At 44.0% G+C, this 18,956-nt stretch overlaps 1 protein-coding gene across 1 annotated transcript in view; it reads right to left on the reverse strand.

Moving 5' to 3' along the window:
- MYO10 (myosin X) overlaps positions 1-18,700 on the reverse strand; it is a 197,857-nt gene extending 179,157 nt beyond the window's left edge. Inside the window, exon 1 of the mRNA XM_081825788.1 lies at positions 18,180-18,700. Coding sequence (XP_081681914.1) covers positions 18,180-18,200 — 21 coding nt within the window. The 5' untranslated portion in view covers positions 18,201-18,700. The remainder of the gene's footprint in view (positions 1-18,179) is intronic.
- Positions 18,701-18,956: the final 256 nt, after the last annotated feature.

Genomic DNA, 18,956 nt, shown 5'->3' on the forward strand with positions numbered 1-18,956 from the left:
TCCCTCTGACCCTCCCCCCTCTCATGCTCTCTCTATCTCATTCTCTCTGTCTCAAATAAATAAATAAAATCTTTAAAATAAAATAAAATAAAATAAAAAACAAAAAACCAGCTCCTGGGCGGCTCAGTCATTAAGCGTCTACCTTTGGCTCAGGTCATGATCCCAGGGTCCTGGATCGAGCCCCGCATCGGGCTCTCTGCTCCTTGGGAGCCTGCTTCTCCCTCTCCCACTCCCCCTGCTTGTGTTCCCTCTCTGGCTGTCTTTCTCTCTGTCAAATAAATAAAACCTTAAAAAAAAAAAACAAAAAAAACCCCAAACCTTGAGGAATAATCAACTCTCCTTTGACTAGCAATAAAGCAGGGGAGCTGTACACTTGGCAACTTGGCCAGGAACCAGGCTTTTGTGCCCTGAATTGCTTGGAAACATTTTCAACAGTGATTTTTGCTTCTCCTGGCAGGTCCATCTGAAACCCAAAACCGCATGTTTCACCCCTGGTATCAGAGTGTCTTCTTCATAGGTCTGTGAATGAAGTTATCGTTTCAGAAACTGCACGTGTTGGGTGGATACTCCAGCTGAAGGAGGAAAATGTGACCTGTCATCGCTGAGACCCCAGGAGAGTACCAGGTCAGAGACCGGGGAGGAGGCCAGCACGGGACAGCTCCGCACAGAATCAAGAGCAACCCTGGGTAGTTGCCGGCAGCCAAAGCAGGAGCGGTGTGCAGCGTGGGATTTGGGTGTGGCCAGGGGACCAGAGATCTGGACTCAAAATAAGAGAGACAAATTACAATTATGACACTATTAGAATTCAGAACTGAGGCCAGCAAAAATCAGAGCTCCAAATTCAACAGGGAAAGCAAAGCTTTGACCTACATTGGGGTGGGTGGGGGGAAGCTGTGGGACACAGCACCAGGAATCACCTCCATAATGTGGCTTACTCTCTGTAGCTCAATGTTGGAAGACTTAGCTCATTCCAGTTCAGGCAAGAAATAATACACCACACTCAGCTAGCCTGGGCTCCTCACGGGAAGCTGGCACCTGGGAACACGGACTTCGGCAATCAAAGTCAGAAAAGACAAAGGCACACCAACAACTTCTATGTACTCTTGATAGAATGAGGAAGACCTTAATATTCCAGACTGCAGGCAGCCAGGCTGAGACGGCTCACCGCCAGAGTGCGCTCTGGTGGTCCCACCTGCTGGTCACGCAGCCTCTCCCTGGGATCCTGACCTGGGACAACCTTCCCAAGGAAACTTCATGAGCTGCTGCTGGAAGACTCCCCCCCAACCTCCCGCCCCGCAGTGCCCACTCCTAAGGGAACCTAATATCCATCATCAGTAAATCTCTGGTACTCGAGAGTGGCCAGCAAAATAAATCATTATGTCTCATGATGATCTCCTCACTGGGACCTGTGATGTCTGAGGAAGCCTATGTGGCCCGTCACTGTTAATTCTGCCACTGTTCATTCTGTAGACCTGTGATTTCTGCCAAGTCACTATTTTTGTTTTACTTCTCTGTGAATATTGAGCTGGTAGCCCAGATATGCCCTATATTTGAGGGAGTCCTAGACGAAACACACCCTCAAGTACATACACAAACCATGAAAATAACCTTGAAACATACTCGCTGCCTAGGGTGGGATCACGTGGCACTAGGAAAAGTCCAAACATCTGATAAACCCACGGTTGGCCTTCCAGACTGGTAATCCACCTGGCCAGGAGAGCAGTGATAAACTTGAGATACCAACTCAGAAGAAATGAACACAGTCTCTAGAGTCCGACAAGATGCAATCCCATGTGTTAGCCATGTGACTTGACCAGTTACTTCACTTCTCTAAGCCACAGGTTGGTCGACTCTAGATGGGATTCACAATAGCTCCTAACAAGCGGAAAATCCCATGAGATGATGTACATAAAGGGATTAGCACATCAGAGGGCACCAAATAAGCCTCTCATAAATGTCCTATTAGTACTGTTGTTAGTTTTAGAGGTTTATAGCTTCTAGATAAATCCAAGGTAGCTTTCAGGTGCATCAGTGAATCAGCGGTCCTTTGCCGGTATCCTCTGGTGCACCCCCCTCCGCCCTGAAATCACGGCTTTGGGTAAGGCAGCGGTGGGAATCCCACTGGCAGCCAGGGGCCAACTTTAGCCGCCTCGGCCTCACAGCATGCCAGGACCACAACTGAATCATGAGGAATTCCATCAACATGGATCTTCAACAAGCCGTGATCTCTGAAGCAAAGAAATCCCTACCATACTCAAGTTTCTTATCATTCATCTGAATGAACCGAGCTGGTGAGTAAGTACTTGGCAGAGATCCCTTACCAGCTGAATGGCTTTGTCCCCCGAGGAGCAGGTCCAAGGCTTGGTGACAATGTCATCACTGAAGCCTCATTACCAACCTATCCAGCCCAGATTTCTATCATGAACTGTATGTCCAGAGTCCTTAATCCCACATCACAGTCAGCTAACGCCCAACAAATGATCCAAATGAACTTTGCATCAACGGGCAGTGGTACGGACTCTTGTTCTAACAAATTATCCCATCTGGAGTCCTGAGAGTCTTTTTGCTTAAATGATTCCCAATCAACAAACAAAAACATGCAGGACACTAAAATTTCATCTAGAAAGAGGTCTTGTTTATGGCACTTTCCATATTAGAAAGCAACAAAGTCAATAGAAAACCAGATTATTTTTCTGTTTGGTCCTCCTGCTAGTGGGGGAGAAAAGGTGAGGAGGAACATGAGAAGAATGCCTACCCTGATGTACACTTTAAATATCTTACAATTTTATATGCCGATTATACCTCAGTAAAGCAGAACCTAAAAAAAAGAAAACAACTCACACCTAAACCACAGATTAAATCCAGGAACTTTTTTTTTTTTTTTTTAAGTAGGCTCCACGCCCAACGTCGGGCTTGAACTCATGACCCTGAGATCCAGAGTTGCATGCTCTCCTGACTGAACCAGCCAGGTGCCCCTAAATCCAGGAACTTTAAGATGAACCCAACTTAATTTCCCTCCTGCCTGAAGGTGTGGTGTGAACTTAGAAGTATTCTTCCATTTATTTTAAAGTTCAGCCTGCTGATTCAACTGCCCTTACCAAGCGTTCAGTGATTCATTGCTGTAGCTTGCAAAAAACAACATGGTAGGTGAAAATTAAACCAAAAGAAAAAATCACATACTTACTCATCAAAATAGGGAGAAGCGGAAAAGAAAGGAGGGTGTGGAGTTTGTTGGTAAAGGTTCACTTACCCCTTGCAAGAGGCTGCCTCGTGCATTAACAGGGTTGGTGACCCAAGTGCTTGGTAATGAATGAAAAGAATCAAGTGGCTAGAGGTCCAGAGAGCAGAGTACTAATCCTGGCCTCTTCTGGCTTTCTTCCATCTCAAATCTACACGTCTGTCTCCTGGTGTTCTGTGATGGAGCTTGTCTTACTGTCTATTCCTTTGCCTTTTAGGACAAATGGAAGCTCACAGTTAAGAAGGCCTAGAAAAAAATAACTTTATAGCCTACTGTATAAATGTACAGACATAAAATAAATATATTTTATTTATTTTTCATGAATGCCAGAGAAATCAATTGTGGAATAAATATAACTATAAATCTAGCTGTCTAACATGACTATGCAAATTATAGTAAATTTAACAAATTTACTGTAATAAATTTGGAGATTAAAATTTAAAAATCAGATGAAGGCTTCATTCACAGCCATGCACACATATCCCTAAAAAATACGTTACAGGAAATTATGTTAGTGGTACTCATTTTACTTAGAAAACAGAAAACTGAAATACAAAAAGGTAGAATCAAGTCAATCTTCTATATCAGACCTTCTCAGTCTTCGTTCTACTGACATCGGGACTGAATCAGTCTACGTGTGGGGCACTGTCCTGTGCATCCCAGGATCTTCAGCAGGATCCCTCACGTCCACCCACTAGTTCCAGCAGTACCCTCCCTACGTCAATGGTAACAACCAAAAATGTCTCCAGACATTGCTAAATGTCCCCGGGGAGGGAAAATTGTCCAGTTGAGAGCCACTCTTCCATATAAAATTCAAATCCCACCAGTAATGATCCACCAAACCCTTAGCATCATTCAGACTACACAAGTCATGACAAAGAACAGATCTGCTGATATAACCATGCTAGCGTTTTCTTTTTTGTGATAGCACTTTTTTTTTTTTTTAAGATTTTATTTGTTTATTTGACAGAGAGAGCGAGAGCAGGAACACAAACAGGGAGAGTGGGAGAGGGAGAAGCAGGCTCCCCGCCGAGCAGGGAGCCCGATGCGGGGCTCGATCCCAGGACCCTGGGATCATGACCCGAGCCGAAGGCAGATGCTTAACCGACTGAGCCACCCAGGCGCCCCTGTGCTAGCACTTTTTAAACTGTAAAATCCATATTCATTAGGAATAGAAAACATTAGCAACCAACATATCACCACCTTAACTGAATTACAGATTTGCACAGTTCACTTAAATGTAAACCATTAGTTAACTAGTAAAAATCTCACATCAGTAGGAAGAGGGCCGATTTCCAAAATGGTAGTTTCTTAAAATCTTATCACTTGCTGTGAACCTAAAAATGTCTTTATAAAAAAAAGATTTAGCCCTCAACTTAAATGAAATGGCACTTTTATCCATCTCTGCAGAGGAAGATGTGAACACTCCAGATGCTGAAGGAGGGCGGGACAGCTGAATGCCACAGCTGCAGGGCAGACAGAAGCCATCAGCAATGCACATGACAAGCAAGAGCTGCAAACTGCACACAGATTCCAAAGCAAACATGCCTTCTCACAACAGCACTTCATGGGAATCTGGAGTTTATCAGAAACATACAAAAGCCAAGAAAAATGACTTAGGAAATTCAGTGTGACCTCCGTCTTCAGTAGGAAGTCTCCCCAGAAATCTACAAATTGCATAGGAACTCATCTTTGTATGTTCTCCCCAACAGAATGCCCGCAATACCGTATCTCACTCAGGATGAACGCTCAGTGGCTGCCATCACAAGAACAATCAAGGCTGTGTTTCTGCTTTGATTACAGGAAAACGTCTATTCCTTGTTCTAGTCACTGGCAAAAGTAGGTAATTCTTCTTGGTCTTGTGTTACATGACTTTGGTCTGCTCTCTATGGAGATGCAAATACACATTCCTAAAGATTTCGACACAGATTCTATCTTCACCTCCTTCCACACAAACTACTAGCATTACCTCCAAATGAATTCAAGTTCCAAAGAGCTAGGTATCTTTGGGTCCAAATTCTAGCTCTACCAATTCCCAGCTGTGTGAATTTGGGCAAATTACTTAGCTTCTTTGGGGCTCTATTCTTATACATAAAAGAGATGAGAATGGTACCAACAGCATAGGATTATTGGCAGATTTGGGGCACCTTGATTTCAGCTCAGGTTGTGATCTCTGGGTCATAAGATCGAGTCCCGTGTCGGGCTCTGTGCTGAGCATGAAGCCTGCTTGAGCTTCTCCTTCTCCCTCTGCTCCTCCCCATCCCAGGCTTGCTCTCTGTCTCACACTCCAAAAAAAAAAAAAGGATTATTGGGCAGATTAAATGAATTAATCCATATAAAGAATTTAGCAGTCCCCACCAAGTGATCAATACATTCTCACAAGTTAAACTGGATAACAGAGGGCAGATGGCACAGAGGCTGAAAAGACTGCATTGTGGCTTAGCTATCACCCCGAGCTCCATTTATTCAAAACATTACCAAAATCTCACATTATGTCAAATCCTAAGTATACGTCATATTTCTTGGACAAATAAATTACTGACTTGAGTTGGAGAACACTGCTAGAACATCATTTTTTTTTTAAAGAAAAAGAAAATTTTGTCCTAAACTGGGCTGTGCTAAAGACAGGATGTACCATCTTTCAAAAAGAAGTTGCCACAATTCTGCTTTCCTAGAAGGAATAGCTAACTCAACTTCATCAAACATTTTATAATAACGTCTTGTTCTTCTGAAGGTATCCTATTTCCCTGTTCCACGTGCACAAGCCAACTGTAAAGATTCACATTTAGGGACCTAGAGAAGGTTGAAGAGTCCATGAGGATTTTAAGAGACTTGAAGGACACAACCTTACATTTCTGACCCCATCATTTGGGGGTAGGTCTTGGGTAAAGTAACCTAGTTCTCTGTGCCTCAGGGTAAAAAGAATCTACTTGATATCACAAAGATAACAGGCGAATAAGGACAGAGTTACATTCCCACGGGCAGCCCTCTGAACTCCCTGGGATTTTGCAATTTCAGAGGCACATTTTCTTAATACTGCCTACAGTCCGCTGAAGGTGGCCAACCTAGAACTATTTTTGCTCCCCATTTTCACTTTTAGAACTGATGACTCATGCTTTAATTTTTTTATGATGGCAAAATACAGGAAAATAAAAACTATGGTGAAAAAAACAGATGCATAAGTTATCCTCCACAACATGGGCCAGGAGGCCCTGACTTGCTTACTTAGTCTCCAAAATACTGCACGGCAGCATCTTGTCCTGATTTTATAACCAAGAGCTCATTTTATCAGATGTATTTCTTCCGATATACACTCTGAAAAACAAGAGATCCCATCCTTCTATTGTATTTATTTACATATTATTTATATTCCATCGATATTTCTAGAAAAGATGCAGTGGCCTTCTCAAAGAGAATCTTAAGCGAACATGGTTTTAGAACCTAAAGTACAGTAACCTAACAGATCTGCCCAAAGGCAAGAAGGAAATTGTTGCAGCCAAAAAGCTACATTACCAAGAGAAACATCAAAATTTCAGTGGTTCTCAAGGTCTGAAAAACTTAGTGCTAGAATTTACAGTATGCACGAGAATTCATATCCTTGAACTTGGCACCTACCTTTGATAAAAGCCCTAAACAATGAAAATCTTAAGGAAATGCAGGACCTCTGATTAACAAAGCAGCATCCTGATGACCCCATCCTAACAAGCAAGTAACATGGGAAATCAGGTGCAGAGGCTGCTTTCCTAACCTTTACCTTCTTAGAAAACTGTAAGCAGTTCAGAAATACTGCCTACTGAAAACTTCTCAACAGCAAACAATTCATCTACTAGATGTGCACAAAACTCTTAGACAGCATGGCCTTGGGGAGATACTTCATTTCTCATACCCATGGCCGTGACTGCCTCTGTCTGGAACCACGATGCTAAACCTAACACGTGTGCGCATGTATGCACGTGTGCGTGTGTATACACACACGCATTATATATATGGATGCGCACACAGACAGTGCACATGTCACGCAGGTGAGTGCACACGTGTGTACATGCATGTAACACACGGGTGTCGTGCACATGTGTGATCACACTGTTACGTGTGTGTTGTGCGCGTGTGTGTAGGCACATATTACACATAAGGCTACATTGTGCACGTGTTACACGAGTGAGCATTGTGCACACGTGTGCACACGACATAGACAAGCACCTATGTACACGCATACACATCGATTTATCTCATACATATAAAGTAGTTGAAGCAAAAAAAGTCTCTTACATTCGTAAGCACAGCTCACCTACTTGTTGCTGAAACATCCTCATACTCTATACACATTCTTGGTGGAAAAAACAAGAGCAAGTGGACATTCTTCACGGAGGTATAAAGAAAATTCTATGTGGAAAAATTCTTTGCTCTACAAACCAGGTGGTGAGGAGAATACAGGGCATCTCCCTAGGGCTCAGGAAGCACTCTCAGCTCATATTTTAACACAGGGAAAGAGGTAGCAAGGTCAGGGACCCAGGGTGGGGATGGGCAGGGCACAGTGGGCTGGCAGGGAGACCAGCAGGAGGTGTGAAGGCAGTTTGGACTGGGAGAGTTGGAGATGGCCCAATCCCTGATGATCAAGTGGCCCCTCATCTGGGGGTTAACAAAGTTAAAGAGTTCCTTTTCATAGGATTGGTCCCTTTTCTTCTTCTCCCCTGTGCCCAATAAACTATCTCTGTTTTCAAAGCACAGGACCAGAAGCAGTAAGAAGTAGGAAGAAGGAGCCCCTGCCCCCTAAGAAATAACTGGGGAAAACACTCCCCTTGCTTCCATACTGGGTTCGTCTTCACTGGGAACTCCTCCCAAACACCCAGGACCAGACGAGGGCAAGAATCCGAGGGACGTTCTTCCATCTCTGCGCCCCGATGTGGAGTTGAGTCTCAGGACTCGAGAGCGCAGCTCCTCCTGGAGTCACACGCCTTCAGGTGACAGCTGTCTGGGCTGCCTGGCCTCGCTTCTCCAGCCACACCCTCCACCTGGAAATTCTCTCACTGCTGCCACCACTATAGGTCTGACTCAACTCAGGACTCAAGTAAGGACACTCTCAATGGCCTTAGCCGTCTTGGCTTACATCAAAGAAATCCCCTTTCCATTCCATCCTGCGGAGATACTGGGGGATGGCAGGAATATCTTGTTGCAGTTTTCAGCATCCCAAGAAGGCTTAGCTCCCATCATTAAAAGAATGAAATGTGGGTGGGAAAAAGCAGATGCAAACCTGTATTAAATGACAACAGTATATACTATAAAAGGGGTAGTGTTATTTTCATCTAGCACTCAACACTCACTTCAAAGTCAAATCTTTCCGTGAAAGATTTCATGGGGTAAAAAATAAGAATAAGCTTTCAAGTAAACACACACACACACACACACACACACACACACACACACACAGTATTGTGGGTTCCCTAAATCCCTACAGTTAGAACCACCACCATCCTGTCATTGCTGTGGTCCAGGGTTAACACACAAGGATATTTACAATACAAAAGAATGAGAATTAGGGGCGCCTGGGTGGCTCAGTCGTTAAGCATCTGCCTTCGGCTCAGGTCATGATCCTAGAGTCCTGGGATCGAGCCCCACATCGGACTCTCTGCTCAGCAGAAAGCCTGCTTCACCCTTTCCCACTCCCCCAGCTTGTGTTCCCTCTCTTGCTGTGTTTCTCTCTGTCAAATAAATAAATAAAATCTTAAAAAAAAAAATGAGAATTAAAAGAAAAATCCATGAACAGTTCCCCAAACAAATGGCCAATGGCCCCCCAGGCAAGGTAAAGCCAGGTCCCTTGTGTGCACTTCAGCGACTTGAACGAACATCAGCACCCACGCAGGGATCTTCTGAGGGCCTGATGTGAATCACCAGCCCTGCTTGTAATCAGCTGAGACCATCTCTCTCCCCTGCAGCTCAGAGGACAACCTGACAGTGGACACAAGTCTAGTATTATGTGATAACTTCCTTCGTGAAATAATGCATGTCAATAAGATTCTAGTTAGAAGCCACAAAATCCCTGCCGTCCTAAACACATCAGGACAGGGTGTCTCGGCTGTGCCTTGTACAGAAGCTGCAGGGACACCTCTCATAAAACTTTCAGTGCCAAATAATCTCACTAAAAATGTGCAAACTCTTTGATCAAACATCTCCACTCCCAGGCAATTTATTCTCAAGAAATAATCAGACGAGCATACCATGATCTAGGTATAAGAACGTTCATGTGCTGTTTTCTATAAAGGCAAACAACTAGAAGCAACCTAAAATGGTCATATAAATGATGATATATGTGCAGGAGGAATGGGCAGGGTCACTCTTAGACTCAGACACCTAGGACTCCTACCTTGGGCTGTAGGCTCCAGAGTGTGCCCTGCACATCACAAAGACCAAAAAAAAAAAAAAAAAAAGGTAGTAAATAAAAAGAAGTTACTCAAAGAATGAATCATGGACTTTGGTGGAAAATGTTATTTTGAGGGGTGCCTGCGTGGCTCAGTCGGTTAAGTGTCTGCCTTCAGCTCAGGTCATGATCCCAGTGTCTCAGGATCGAGCCCCGCATCGGGCTCCCTGCTCACTGGGGAGCCTGCTTCTCCCTCTCCCTCTGCCTTTCCCCCAGCTTGTGTGCTCGGGCTCTCAAAACACTAAAATCTTAACAAAAACAAAAAAACTGAAATTTCAAGAAAATATGTAAAACAGATTAAGGAAGTAAAAACATTTGTAAGACTAGGAAGAAAAAGATTCACATACATACATTACCCCAAACACATTTTTATGCAGATTATTTTGTGGCCAAGATGCATTAAGTTATAGTTTCATTTGAAAACAGATTTTTAATGAATTGTTTCCTTTATAATGTACACAGCATTGAAAAGTTTGAGGAACAGTGAAAATTCACAGTAATAATATGATTTATATAATTTAAAATATTTAGTACTTTCTGCAAAATCATTGATCTAACACATGCAACCCTATTCTTTCTTTAATCTAAATATTGCTGTATGAGTGACATAAAGGGGATTAAGAGTATACTTATCGATGAGCAGTGAGCAACGTATAGTTGGTGATTCATTATACTGTATATACCCGAAATAGCACTATGTTAATTATACTTCGTTTTAAAAAAAGAAAAACAGTATTACCATATGACTTTTTGTTGACAATGCCAATAACTACAGTCCTGACTTACAAAGCAGGTCTTCTTCAAACTGAAGTTCATTAAAAATCAAAGAACCACTAGGACTCAAAGTCTTTTACTTTGGTGTTACTGCCAATAAAACATCAATTGTGAAAATCTTGACTATAGCCATATAATTTAGTGATTTTGCTGAAATATGGGCAAGAGAAATGGATTTATGGAAAATATATTATGGACTATATGTCTATTACTCATGCAAACATCACTGGCCTATCAAAAGAATGGCCAGGCATGTGCAACCATAATTATCTTCATTTACCTTTGATATTCTGACTCCCAGCAATAAAAACCATAGCTTTACACAAATTTTTTGACTGTGTCCTAATGAAGGTAGATGTGTCAAGGTAGGCAAGGACATTTTATGTACCAGTTTGTAAGCTTGATTTATAACTTTTAAATATTTAGATGTGTGATACGGCATCTGCATTTGTAGTCTTGCCCCTGACCTTGAAAATGACTCAGGCAACAAGTTTCTTGACATTTAAAGCTTTTCGCAATCAACTCTTAAATGGAAAATATTGTAGGTGTGCTTTTATAGAAACATATATACAGAGGTATGGAAAGCCCAAAACATTAAAAGTAGGATCGCAAAACATTAAAAGTGGGACCCAGGCAGTTTTTGTCTCTTCCTTATGGCATTTTCTAAACTTAGTACATATTCTTTGCAGGATTAAGAAGAAATGAATTTAAGAATGACATGGCAAATAGTGCATTACTTTTGACATAGTAATGTCAATTATTAACAACAGAGTAAATCTATGTTTATCAAAAGTTTTTTAAAGCATAATTTAAGTATCTATGAGGCTAGTAAAACCAAAGAATAAAAGAGCTGCACACATGAGCATGTCGTCTATAGATAAACTTCTTTTAAAGAGAATTTTAACACAGAAAAAGTAGACCTCGCAAACACAGGCTTTTGAAGAGATAAGTCTACCTCTCTCCATAATGTATACCATTGTCAATGGGTACTACTCACATGTTATTAACAGACCAAAAAAAAAAAAAAAAGACATTTAAAACAATTATGGAATTCTTTTTAGACCCGATGTTGGGTAACAGGCCATGTAAAAAAGCTTACATTCTACTCCAGCATCCCCGAAATCTTTTATCTTCACCTCTAAATGTCCAACACGTGGTAAATATAAGCAAACCTACCCCAAAATGCAAAAATTCAACCCTGCCTACCTTTTCTTTGCTAATAACTGTTTTTTTTTTTTTATTTTTTAAATTCCACATGTAAAATGCTGTTATACAGAGACAATTTTAATCCTGAAGAGCAGATACTGAAGCTTGGGTGAAGGTAGAGGTATTGAACTTACATCCCGTGTGTTACCCCCAGGCCCAGGCTGAATTTCAACAGATGGGTCGTGACTTTGGCACAGAGCGCTAACACCTTTCCTGGTAACTGGCAGAGTCAGGTGATGGGATGTCACGTGACAGGAGATGCTAGATTTAAACTGGGGACTCGAGTTTCATACTTCAGACCTAGTGGACACATTTTCCAAAAAGCTCTAGGCCAGGCAGCAAGATGTTTTAATCGAGGAATGCTCTTTGAGAAACGTTCAGCTCTGCTGTTGGTGATCATGCTGCAAGCACCAAGCAACTAACAAGTAAAACACAACCAATGTGGAGAAACCCTGGGAAAGCGGACAGAATCGAGTTGAGAGAAAAGATTCAATCAGAAAACCTCAAAGAAAAACCCTGCGATAACGGATAGCCAAAGCTGGGGAAACAAACGAGTACTATAAACACATCTCAAAAAGTGAGTCTCCTCAGTGTCTTATTACATAAATCTTCCCACCATAGTCATGAGGTCAGGGCCGGCAGCTTTAGAAACCACATTTCACAAGGAAACAGAAGGTATGTCTTTCTAAAGTAAAAAGCAAACCAGATAAAAATTAATGGCTGAACATTAAGGGATGAACATTTGCCTACCAGGTTTCAATGTTTCTGGAGTGTGGGTGTTTCCCCAAGCTCCCACACTGTTTAACTCAAAAATCATTTATGAACTACCTACTGTAAACAGCACTTCAAAGAGCCCAGAAACCATGATAAAAGCATAAGGCAAATGACATCAACAGGACAGAAAAGAATGGCAGGGAGGAGCACAGAGAATCTGGAGACACAGGTATGCATTTGAATCCTGATTATCACCTTCTAACTGCGTGACACTTAGCTACTTACTTAACCTCTCTGTGTCTCACTTTCTTCATCCATGGGGACTTAATTCAAGAGCTGTCAAACGAATTAAAGGAGCTACTGAATGTCAAGTACTCAGGAACATGCCTGGCACGTAGAGCCCTCAATAAACCTTAGCGATACTGATTACTGACCTCAAAGAATTGTAAAATGCTTCACAATCAAGGAAAAAAACATTATAAGCATCACCCCTCCCACCATAAAAAGATCCGTACTTAAGGGGAAAATAAAGGCTATACAAGGAGGGAATCCCATCCTTACCGACCTCTCCGTGCAAATGAGGTGATAAAACTAATAAATAGGATATTTAACCTCTCGAGGCTCTGTTTATTCATTTGAGGTGGGGGGGAAAGAAAAAGATATGTAAAGCCTCTAGCTAACCAGGGTAAATTCCTAACAAGACCAGGACAGAAAGAATAGGAACCAAGTTCACAGGAAAGAAAGAAAGGTGGGGTCACCGTAAACTAGACCAGTCAGGGATAGCTTCAAAAAAGGAGCTAGCCAGGCAGGACATCCGATCAGCAGAGCGGACGGGTGCACAAAAGCATGGAGTAGGACCAGTAAGAGATCCTCTGGAGTAGAATTCACATGGGAAAAAAGAGTAAAGAGTTGCAAGATCAGAGGGCCTGGAAAATCAGACTAAGGAATGTGACTTTGATTTTATTAGCAATACGGACATGCTTCAGACAGAATTCTGGAAAGGTAAAATGTGCCAGAGTGTACTGGGTGAAAGGGAGAAAATAAATGCAGTCTAGCACAAGAAATGATACTGGGGAACAGCTCTAAGGCCAAGGTCTCTCTGCACCACTGAATACTGGAATTCCATTCACCATCAAGAGCCACTCGCTCTTAGTTACTATAACTAATCTCTTATTACCCACCTACCATGTGCCAAATAAATCTTATCTCAAATTCTAATAATCACGCAAGGTGGACACGATTATGCCCACAGAAATAAAGCCCAGGAAGGTCAGAAAACCCAAGATCCCACAGGGGAGAGGGGTGTAGCCGGGTTTCCAAAAGCCACATCTTTTCTACTTTTAAGGATGAGGCTCTTTTCATTCCAACTAGGGGCATTTAGGCACGGAGAAGTACTGTCAAGCTTAATACAGAGGTCACTGGTTGCTCATTCTTGAATGTTCCCTGCAGGGGACATGAAAATGTTATGTAGCAGTTATTCTGAATGCAAAATTTTGAAACCCATTAATAAGGTATCCCTAACAGAGAGAAAAAGGTGATCAAGAGTACACTTAATCACGACGAGCACCGAGTAACACAGAGGATTGTTGAATCACATTGTACGCCTGAAACTAATAACACCGTATGTTAATTATACTTCAATAAAAAATAAAGTTACAAATGAAAAAAAAAAGTATCCTATTTCCTACCAATTTCAAGAGATGAAGCATATTCGAGGCTCAGGTCCTTAAAGGTGACCCCGCTCAAAGTCAGCAGAACCAGAGAAGCAAACATTGCTCTCTCCTGCCTCCACGCTGGTTAAAGAGTGAAGGCCCAGCCCACGCTGGTTTGTGCCTGATTTGAGAGGTGAGAACAGGAGGCCACATGATCTGGGGAGAGCAGCCCTTCCCCGCCAGCAGGGAGATCAGGGCTCCCTGCTGGCAACAACTGTCCGGCTTGCAGCTGCTCCCGGGAGCTCTGCTGTCCCCAAACTGGCAGGGGCCTAAAAATGAATATTTGACAATAGAAATCTATATAGAGTGTGCAGAAAAGGCAAGGCACTGTAACTCCACTGTGAGAAAAGAAGATACCAGCAAATGGTCTGATTCTATTTCATAGTTGTCAAAGCGATCATCTTCAGGACGTGGTGGAACAAGGAAGTCCTTGAGAGAGGATTTGGGGAGGAGGGATGGGGTGCCCCCAAAATAAGTCTTAATTCTTTTTTTTAATCAAGACAATAAATAAGTTCTAAAACCAAACCAAAATACCATGAAAAGGGGAGAAAAATAGGCTCAAGAACTCTTTCCAGCTTAAAAAGCTATTTGAACAGCTCCAGGTTAACCACCAAAACCAAGACACCTTCCCAGATTAAGCAGAAACAGGAAGAGGATTCCACTTAACACCTTGAGAGTGAACCAGGTTGTAAGAAATAGGTACAGCTGGAATGTTTTCATGAGCGGTTTAAGTCTTAAGAAGGTAATAACCTGCTTTCTATATTTGTATTTGTGATCATACTCGTGTACATTTTACATATTCTGAAAAATCAAAGCATTCATGTAAGTTCCATTAATAATCCTCAAAAGATCTTTTGTTTAAATAGCCAGTAGGCCACACCTATTCCTAAAATAGAAAACAGAAAAGTCAAGCTCATTTATGTGTTCAACTGGTGCTTACTGGCCCCTCCAGGACCCTCAGTGCTGTACTTGGCCCCAGGGACAGGGAAACAGCATCCACTTCAAAATATCAACAACATGTTTGCAAAATAGTCTTGCCACTTGGCTGAGCCTTTTCTGTTTGCTTTAAAAATAAAAAAAATGCTTCTGGTTATAGACATACCTCAACTTAGTTTCTGCCTACAGTAAACTTTTTAACAGCTTACCTCCAAATGCTGAGAAAAAAAAAAAAAACAAGTTTTCCCAGAAGCATGCACACAATTTAACTGAGAGAAGCCACAAAAGTGTAAGGTCATGAAGGGACTGAAACTCTACTGGGGGGTGTGCAGAACTCAGTTTCTCCAATCCCGGGGAACGTTTGGAAGTCAGTGGCCATCAGTGGATGGCACAAGCCTCCCAAGCATCTTAGTGGCCAGGAGAAAAAGGCCTGATGCTATTTAAAGCAGGCAAGTGCAGGCAAGAAGTCTGTGCTTACACGCACAGGAATTAATTCCATGAGGCAACCAACGCTCCATGAGCTAGCTCAGTGGTTCTCAACTGGGAGTGATTTTGCTCCCCGTGGCTCATTTGGCAATGTCCCCAGACATCTTGGTTGTCACAGCTTGGGGGCGCTACTCGCACCTGGTGGGCAGAGGCCAGGGATGGTGCTCAACATCCTACAATGCAAAGGACAGCCTCCCAACAACAAATAATGAACTGACCCCAAAAGTCAATGGCACCCAGTTTGAGAAACCCTGACCCAGCTCTAAACAGCTACTCGTCACAAGAAATCCTCATTTTGTTATTATCTGGCCATACACACATAAAGCTAAGACATGCAACATCTTGTTTATTTATTTATTTTTTTCCAATTGCTAGTGTTCGCTTCAAGCTGTTGTCCAACAAGCAACAAGTCACTATGCCTAAATCACAATGAAAAAAGTTAGCAAAGACACCGGTTACCAGGACACTACTTACTGCTGAGCCCCTACGGTTTTGGAAACGTTATCACTGCCACACTTACTGTTTCTACTCTAGCAGGACATCACATGATTTTCTTTACTGGATAATTTATCAAAATTTAACAAAAGGATGGTCTAAGACACCAACAGAGAGAGACAGAATCTAGGTTACGAGTTTGTCTCCAATTAATACAGCACTATGTTGCCTCTCTGGCCTTGATGGCCTCCCAAAGTGATTTAACAATCAGGGATGGAACTTTGAAGGTTGGTTAGAAATATTATAATACAAATACATCACGAGGTTAAAAGCATAACTTTAAATAAATGAAAATTTCCCAAAAGTACACAAGTCACCAGCAACAGAGAAAAAAAGGCTCTGGATTTTGTAATAAGCTCCCCAAGGTTAGGCAAGTGACTTAAGGTCTTTAGGTTAAGATTGATCATCTAGGAAATGAAGGGGGTGTAAATGATCGCCAAAGGCCACCTTCAATATTATATACAAATCACTGAAATAAAATACAACAACCAGGTCTCCTTACACCGAACCAAAGTATGGTGTAAGGAAAAAAGTATTTCAAGGAGAGAACCTGAGGGCAGATTACAGCTGTCGCACGTTGTCCTGCAGTTCCCCCCACTTGCACTAGGGGGCAGAGTTCTTCCCAAGGGGAAGCCACAAGCCCCCTCCCTCCGAGGTCCACAGACAGGCTTCAAGGGGACCGAAACCCCAACAAACCGAACACAAATCCTAGGTCTCAAGAGCTTTCCCAAGGGACCCATAACACAAAAACAGAATCAAAAAAAGTTACGAATTAGTGTCCTGCAGGCAGAGACTAGGTTTTCTTACAGATGAAAGCAATTAAACACAGCCCATTGGTCCTTCAAAGTTGGTTAACCTGCAACTCCTGTAAAAAGTTCTGGTGCTTTCTTCCAGTCATGAAAACACAGGTCTATGAGTTTAAAAAAAAAAAAAAATGCTATAGTCTCAACCATAGATTTCTTTAAAAGTAAAAATATGAATTAATGAATGATTAATTCCTTTCTAGCCTGCCTCTCACAGCAAATGTGGGTATCACATATCCACTTTTGATAAAAGTGGACACTGACACAAGAATACATCACTTTGGCCATTAAAAATAGTTGTCTGAGAATACAGTAAGCATCCAGAAGTCTGAATGACTTGAAATATTATATCCCATTAAGTCTGATAAAGCAAGTTGGCGAACAGAGGCAAACCCTCACCAATGTAATTTGCTAGAAGATTCCAAAACTGTCCTGGATTCACAAAACATCCCCTGGCTTTCAATGGAAGTCACAACAGACTCCCTTAAGTCAACTAAGTTTACTTTGAGCCACTTCAAACCTCAAACTTAAACAGAATTTATTAAATAAACACAACCAAGAAAGGAGAAGAAGCCAAGAAATCACTGTAACTCTCAATCACAGGGAAGGGGGGAAAAAAAAGGTTCTCAAGGCAAGGGTTTTCAAGTAACCGTGGTGTCCCGCCCTCAATGACCCTATATGGGGCATCGGTTTAATCTTTAAAAATAATCAGTTTGCTCTAAACGATTTTCTTTAAATTCGAATTCAAAATCTGCCAAGGACCGTCAGCACAAGTACACGATCTTTTGATCTCCCCCTCTGGAATGATCTCAAACTCTGAGCGAGTACATCTTGGGGAGAACTACAACCTAGACTCCAAAGGTCCCGCAGGCAGAGAACAGAGTGAATGATTAAACCCTCGCCTGCCTTCTCGCACTTCATTAAGCCGTCTCCTCTGGAAGGGTTTGCGCCCCTCTCACAGGAAGCCGGCACGTTCTGCAAAGGAAATACCAGAACAGAACTTTCTTGGAGAAAGGCACGTCCCCGTTGAACATTTTATTGGGCTTCCCGCACCCAGGCAGTCGGGCCCCGTCGCCCCACCTCGCGCGGGGCGCCGCGGGGACATCCCGCGAGCCAGCCACCCACGCGGAAGGAGGCTCACCTTTCTCTACGTCCCGGAGCGCGGGACCAAACAAAACCTGCCTCGGCTTACTCATCCGGAGACTGCCCGGGGGTGTGTGTGTGTGTGTGTGTGTGTGTGTGTGTGTGTGTTGGGGGGGGTGATTTCAGGCGACTCCCGGAAAGTTTCGCCCTCCCGGGCTTAGGGCAGGATCCCCAGCGAGCGCGCGGCGCGGTGGGCAGATCCCTCCCGGGGCGCCGGGGCCAGGTCCCGGCAGGGTCGCCGGCGCGAGCGCACTCACCTCGGGGAAGAAGTTGTCCATTGTTCCAGGGCGCTCCCCAACTTGCCCGAGTCCCGCGTCCGGCTCGCGGAAGTCAGCCCAGCAGACGGTCCGGGGAAACCATGCGTGTCACGGCGCGACTCCCAGGAACCCGAGCCCGCGGGGCTCCCCCGCTGCCATCGCCTTAACCCCTTCTCGTCTTTCGCACCTTTTGTTTGCCCAAACCCAAGTCTCTAACTCATCCGTCCAACGGCAGCCTTTGTCTCCCTGCCTCCAAGTTTCTTACTTCTGGGCGCAGCGCTCGCGAGCGGAGAACAGCTGGTGACACATTCTTCCCCCGGGCTGGGGGAGGGCGGCGGGGGTCTTAGGAGCGCGCCCCCTCTTTCTGCGCTCCGGCCGGAGGCGCTCTCCGCGACAGGGGGACAGCGGCCACAAAGCGAGCCCGGAGTGGCTCTCCCCGCGCGAGCGCCGCCGCGGTGAGGGTTCGGGCGCCTGGGCTCAGCCGGCTCACCGCGGCTCCGAGACTTGCAGACAGGAGCACTCGCCCCGCCCACTCGCCGCGTCCCGCCCCGCCAGGAGCTGAGCCCCGCCCACTCGGCCGGCCCTCCCAGCTCTCCCGCCTCGCCCCACCCCTCCAGGAGCCCAGCCCAAAGCCAACCCCGCCCCGCGCTTCCGCAGGGCCGGCCCTGCCCACTCCGCCTGGGGCGGACGCGCGGGCTCCGCTGCTGAAGGGGAAGGCGAGGCTGGGGCTGCACCTCCTCCTGTCCCCGCCTCCCCACCCAGGAGTGGGCGGGGGAG

The sequence above is a fragment of the Leptonychotes weddellii genome, chromosome 7 (genome assembly GCF_054177405.1).
Source record: "Leptonychotes weddellii isolate Sample4059 chromosome 7, ASM5417740v2, whole genome shotgun sequence".
In the NCBI taxonomy this organism is placed as follows: Eukaryota; Metazoa; Chordata; class Mammalia; order Carnivora; family Phocidae; genus Leptonychotes; species Leptonychotes weddellii.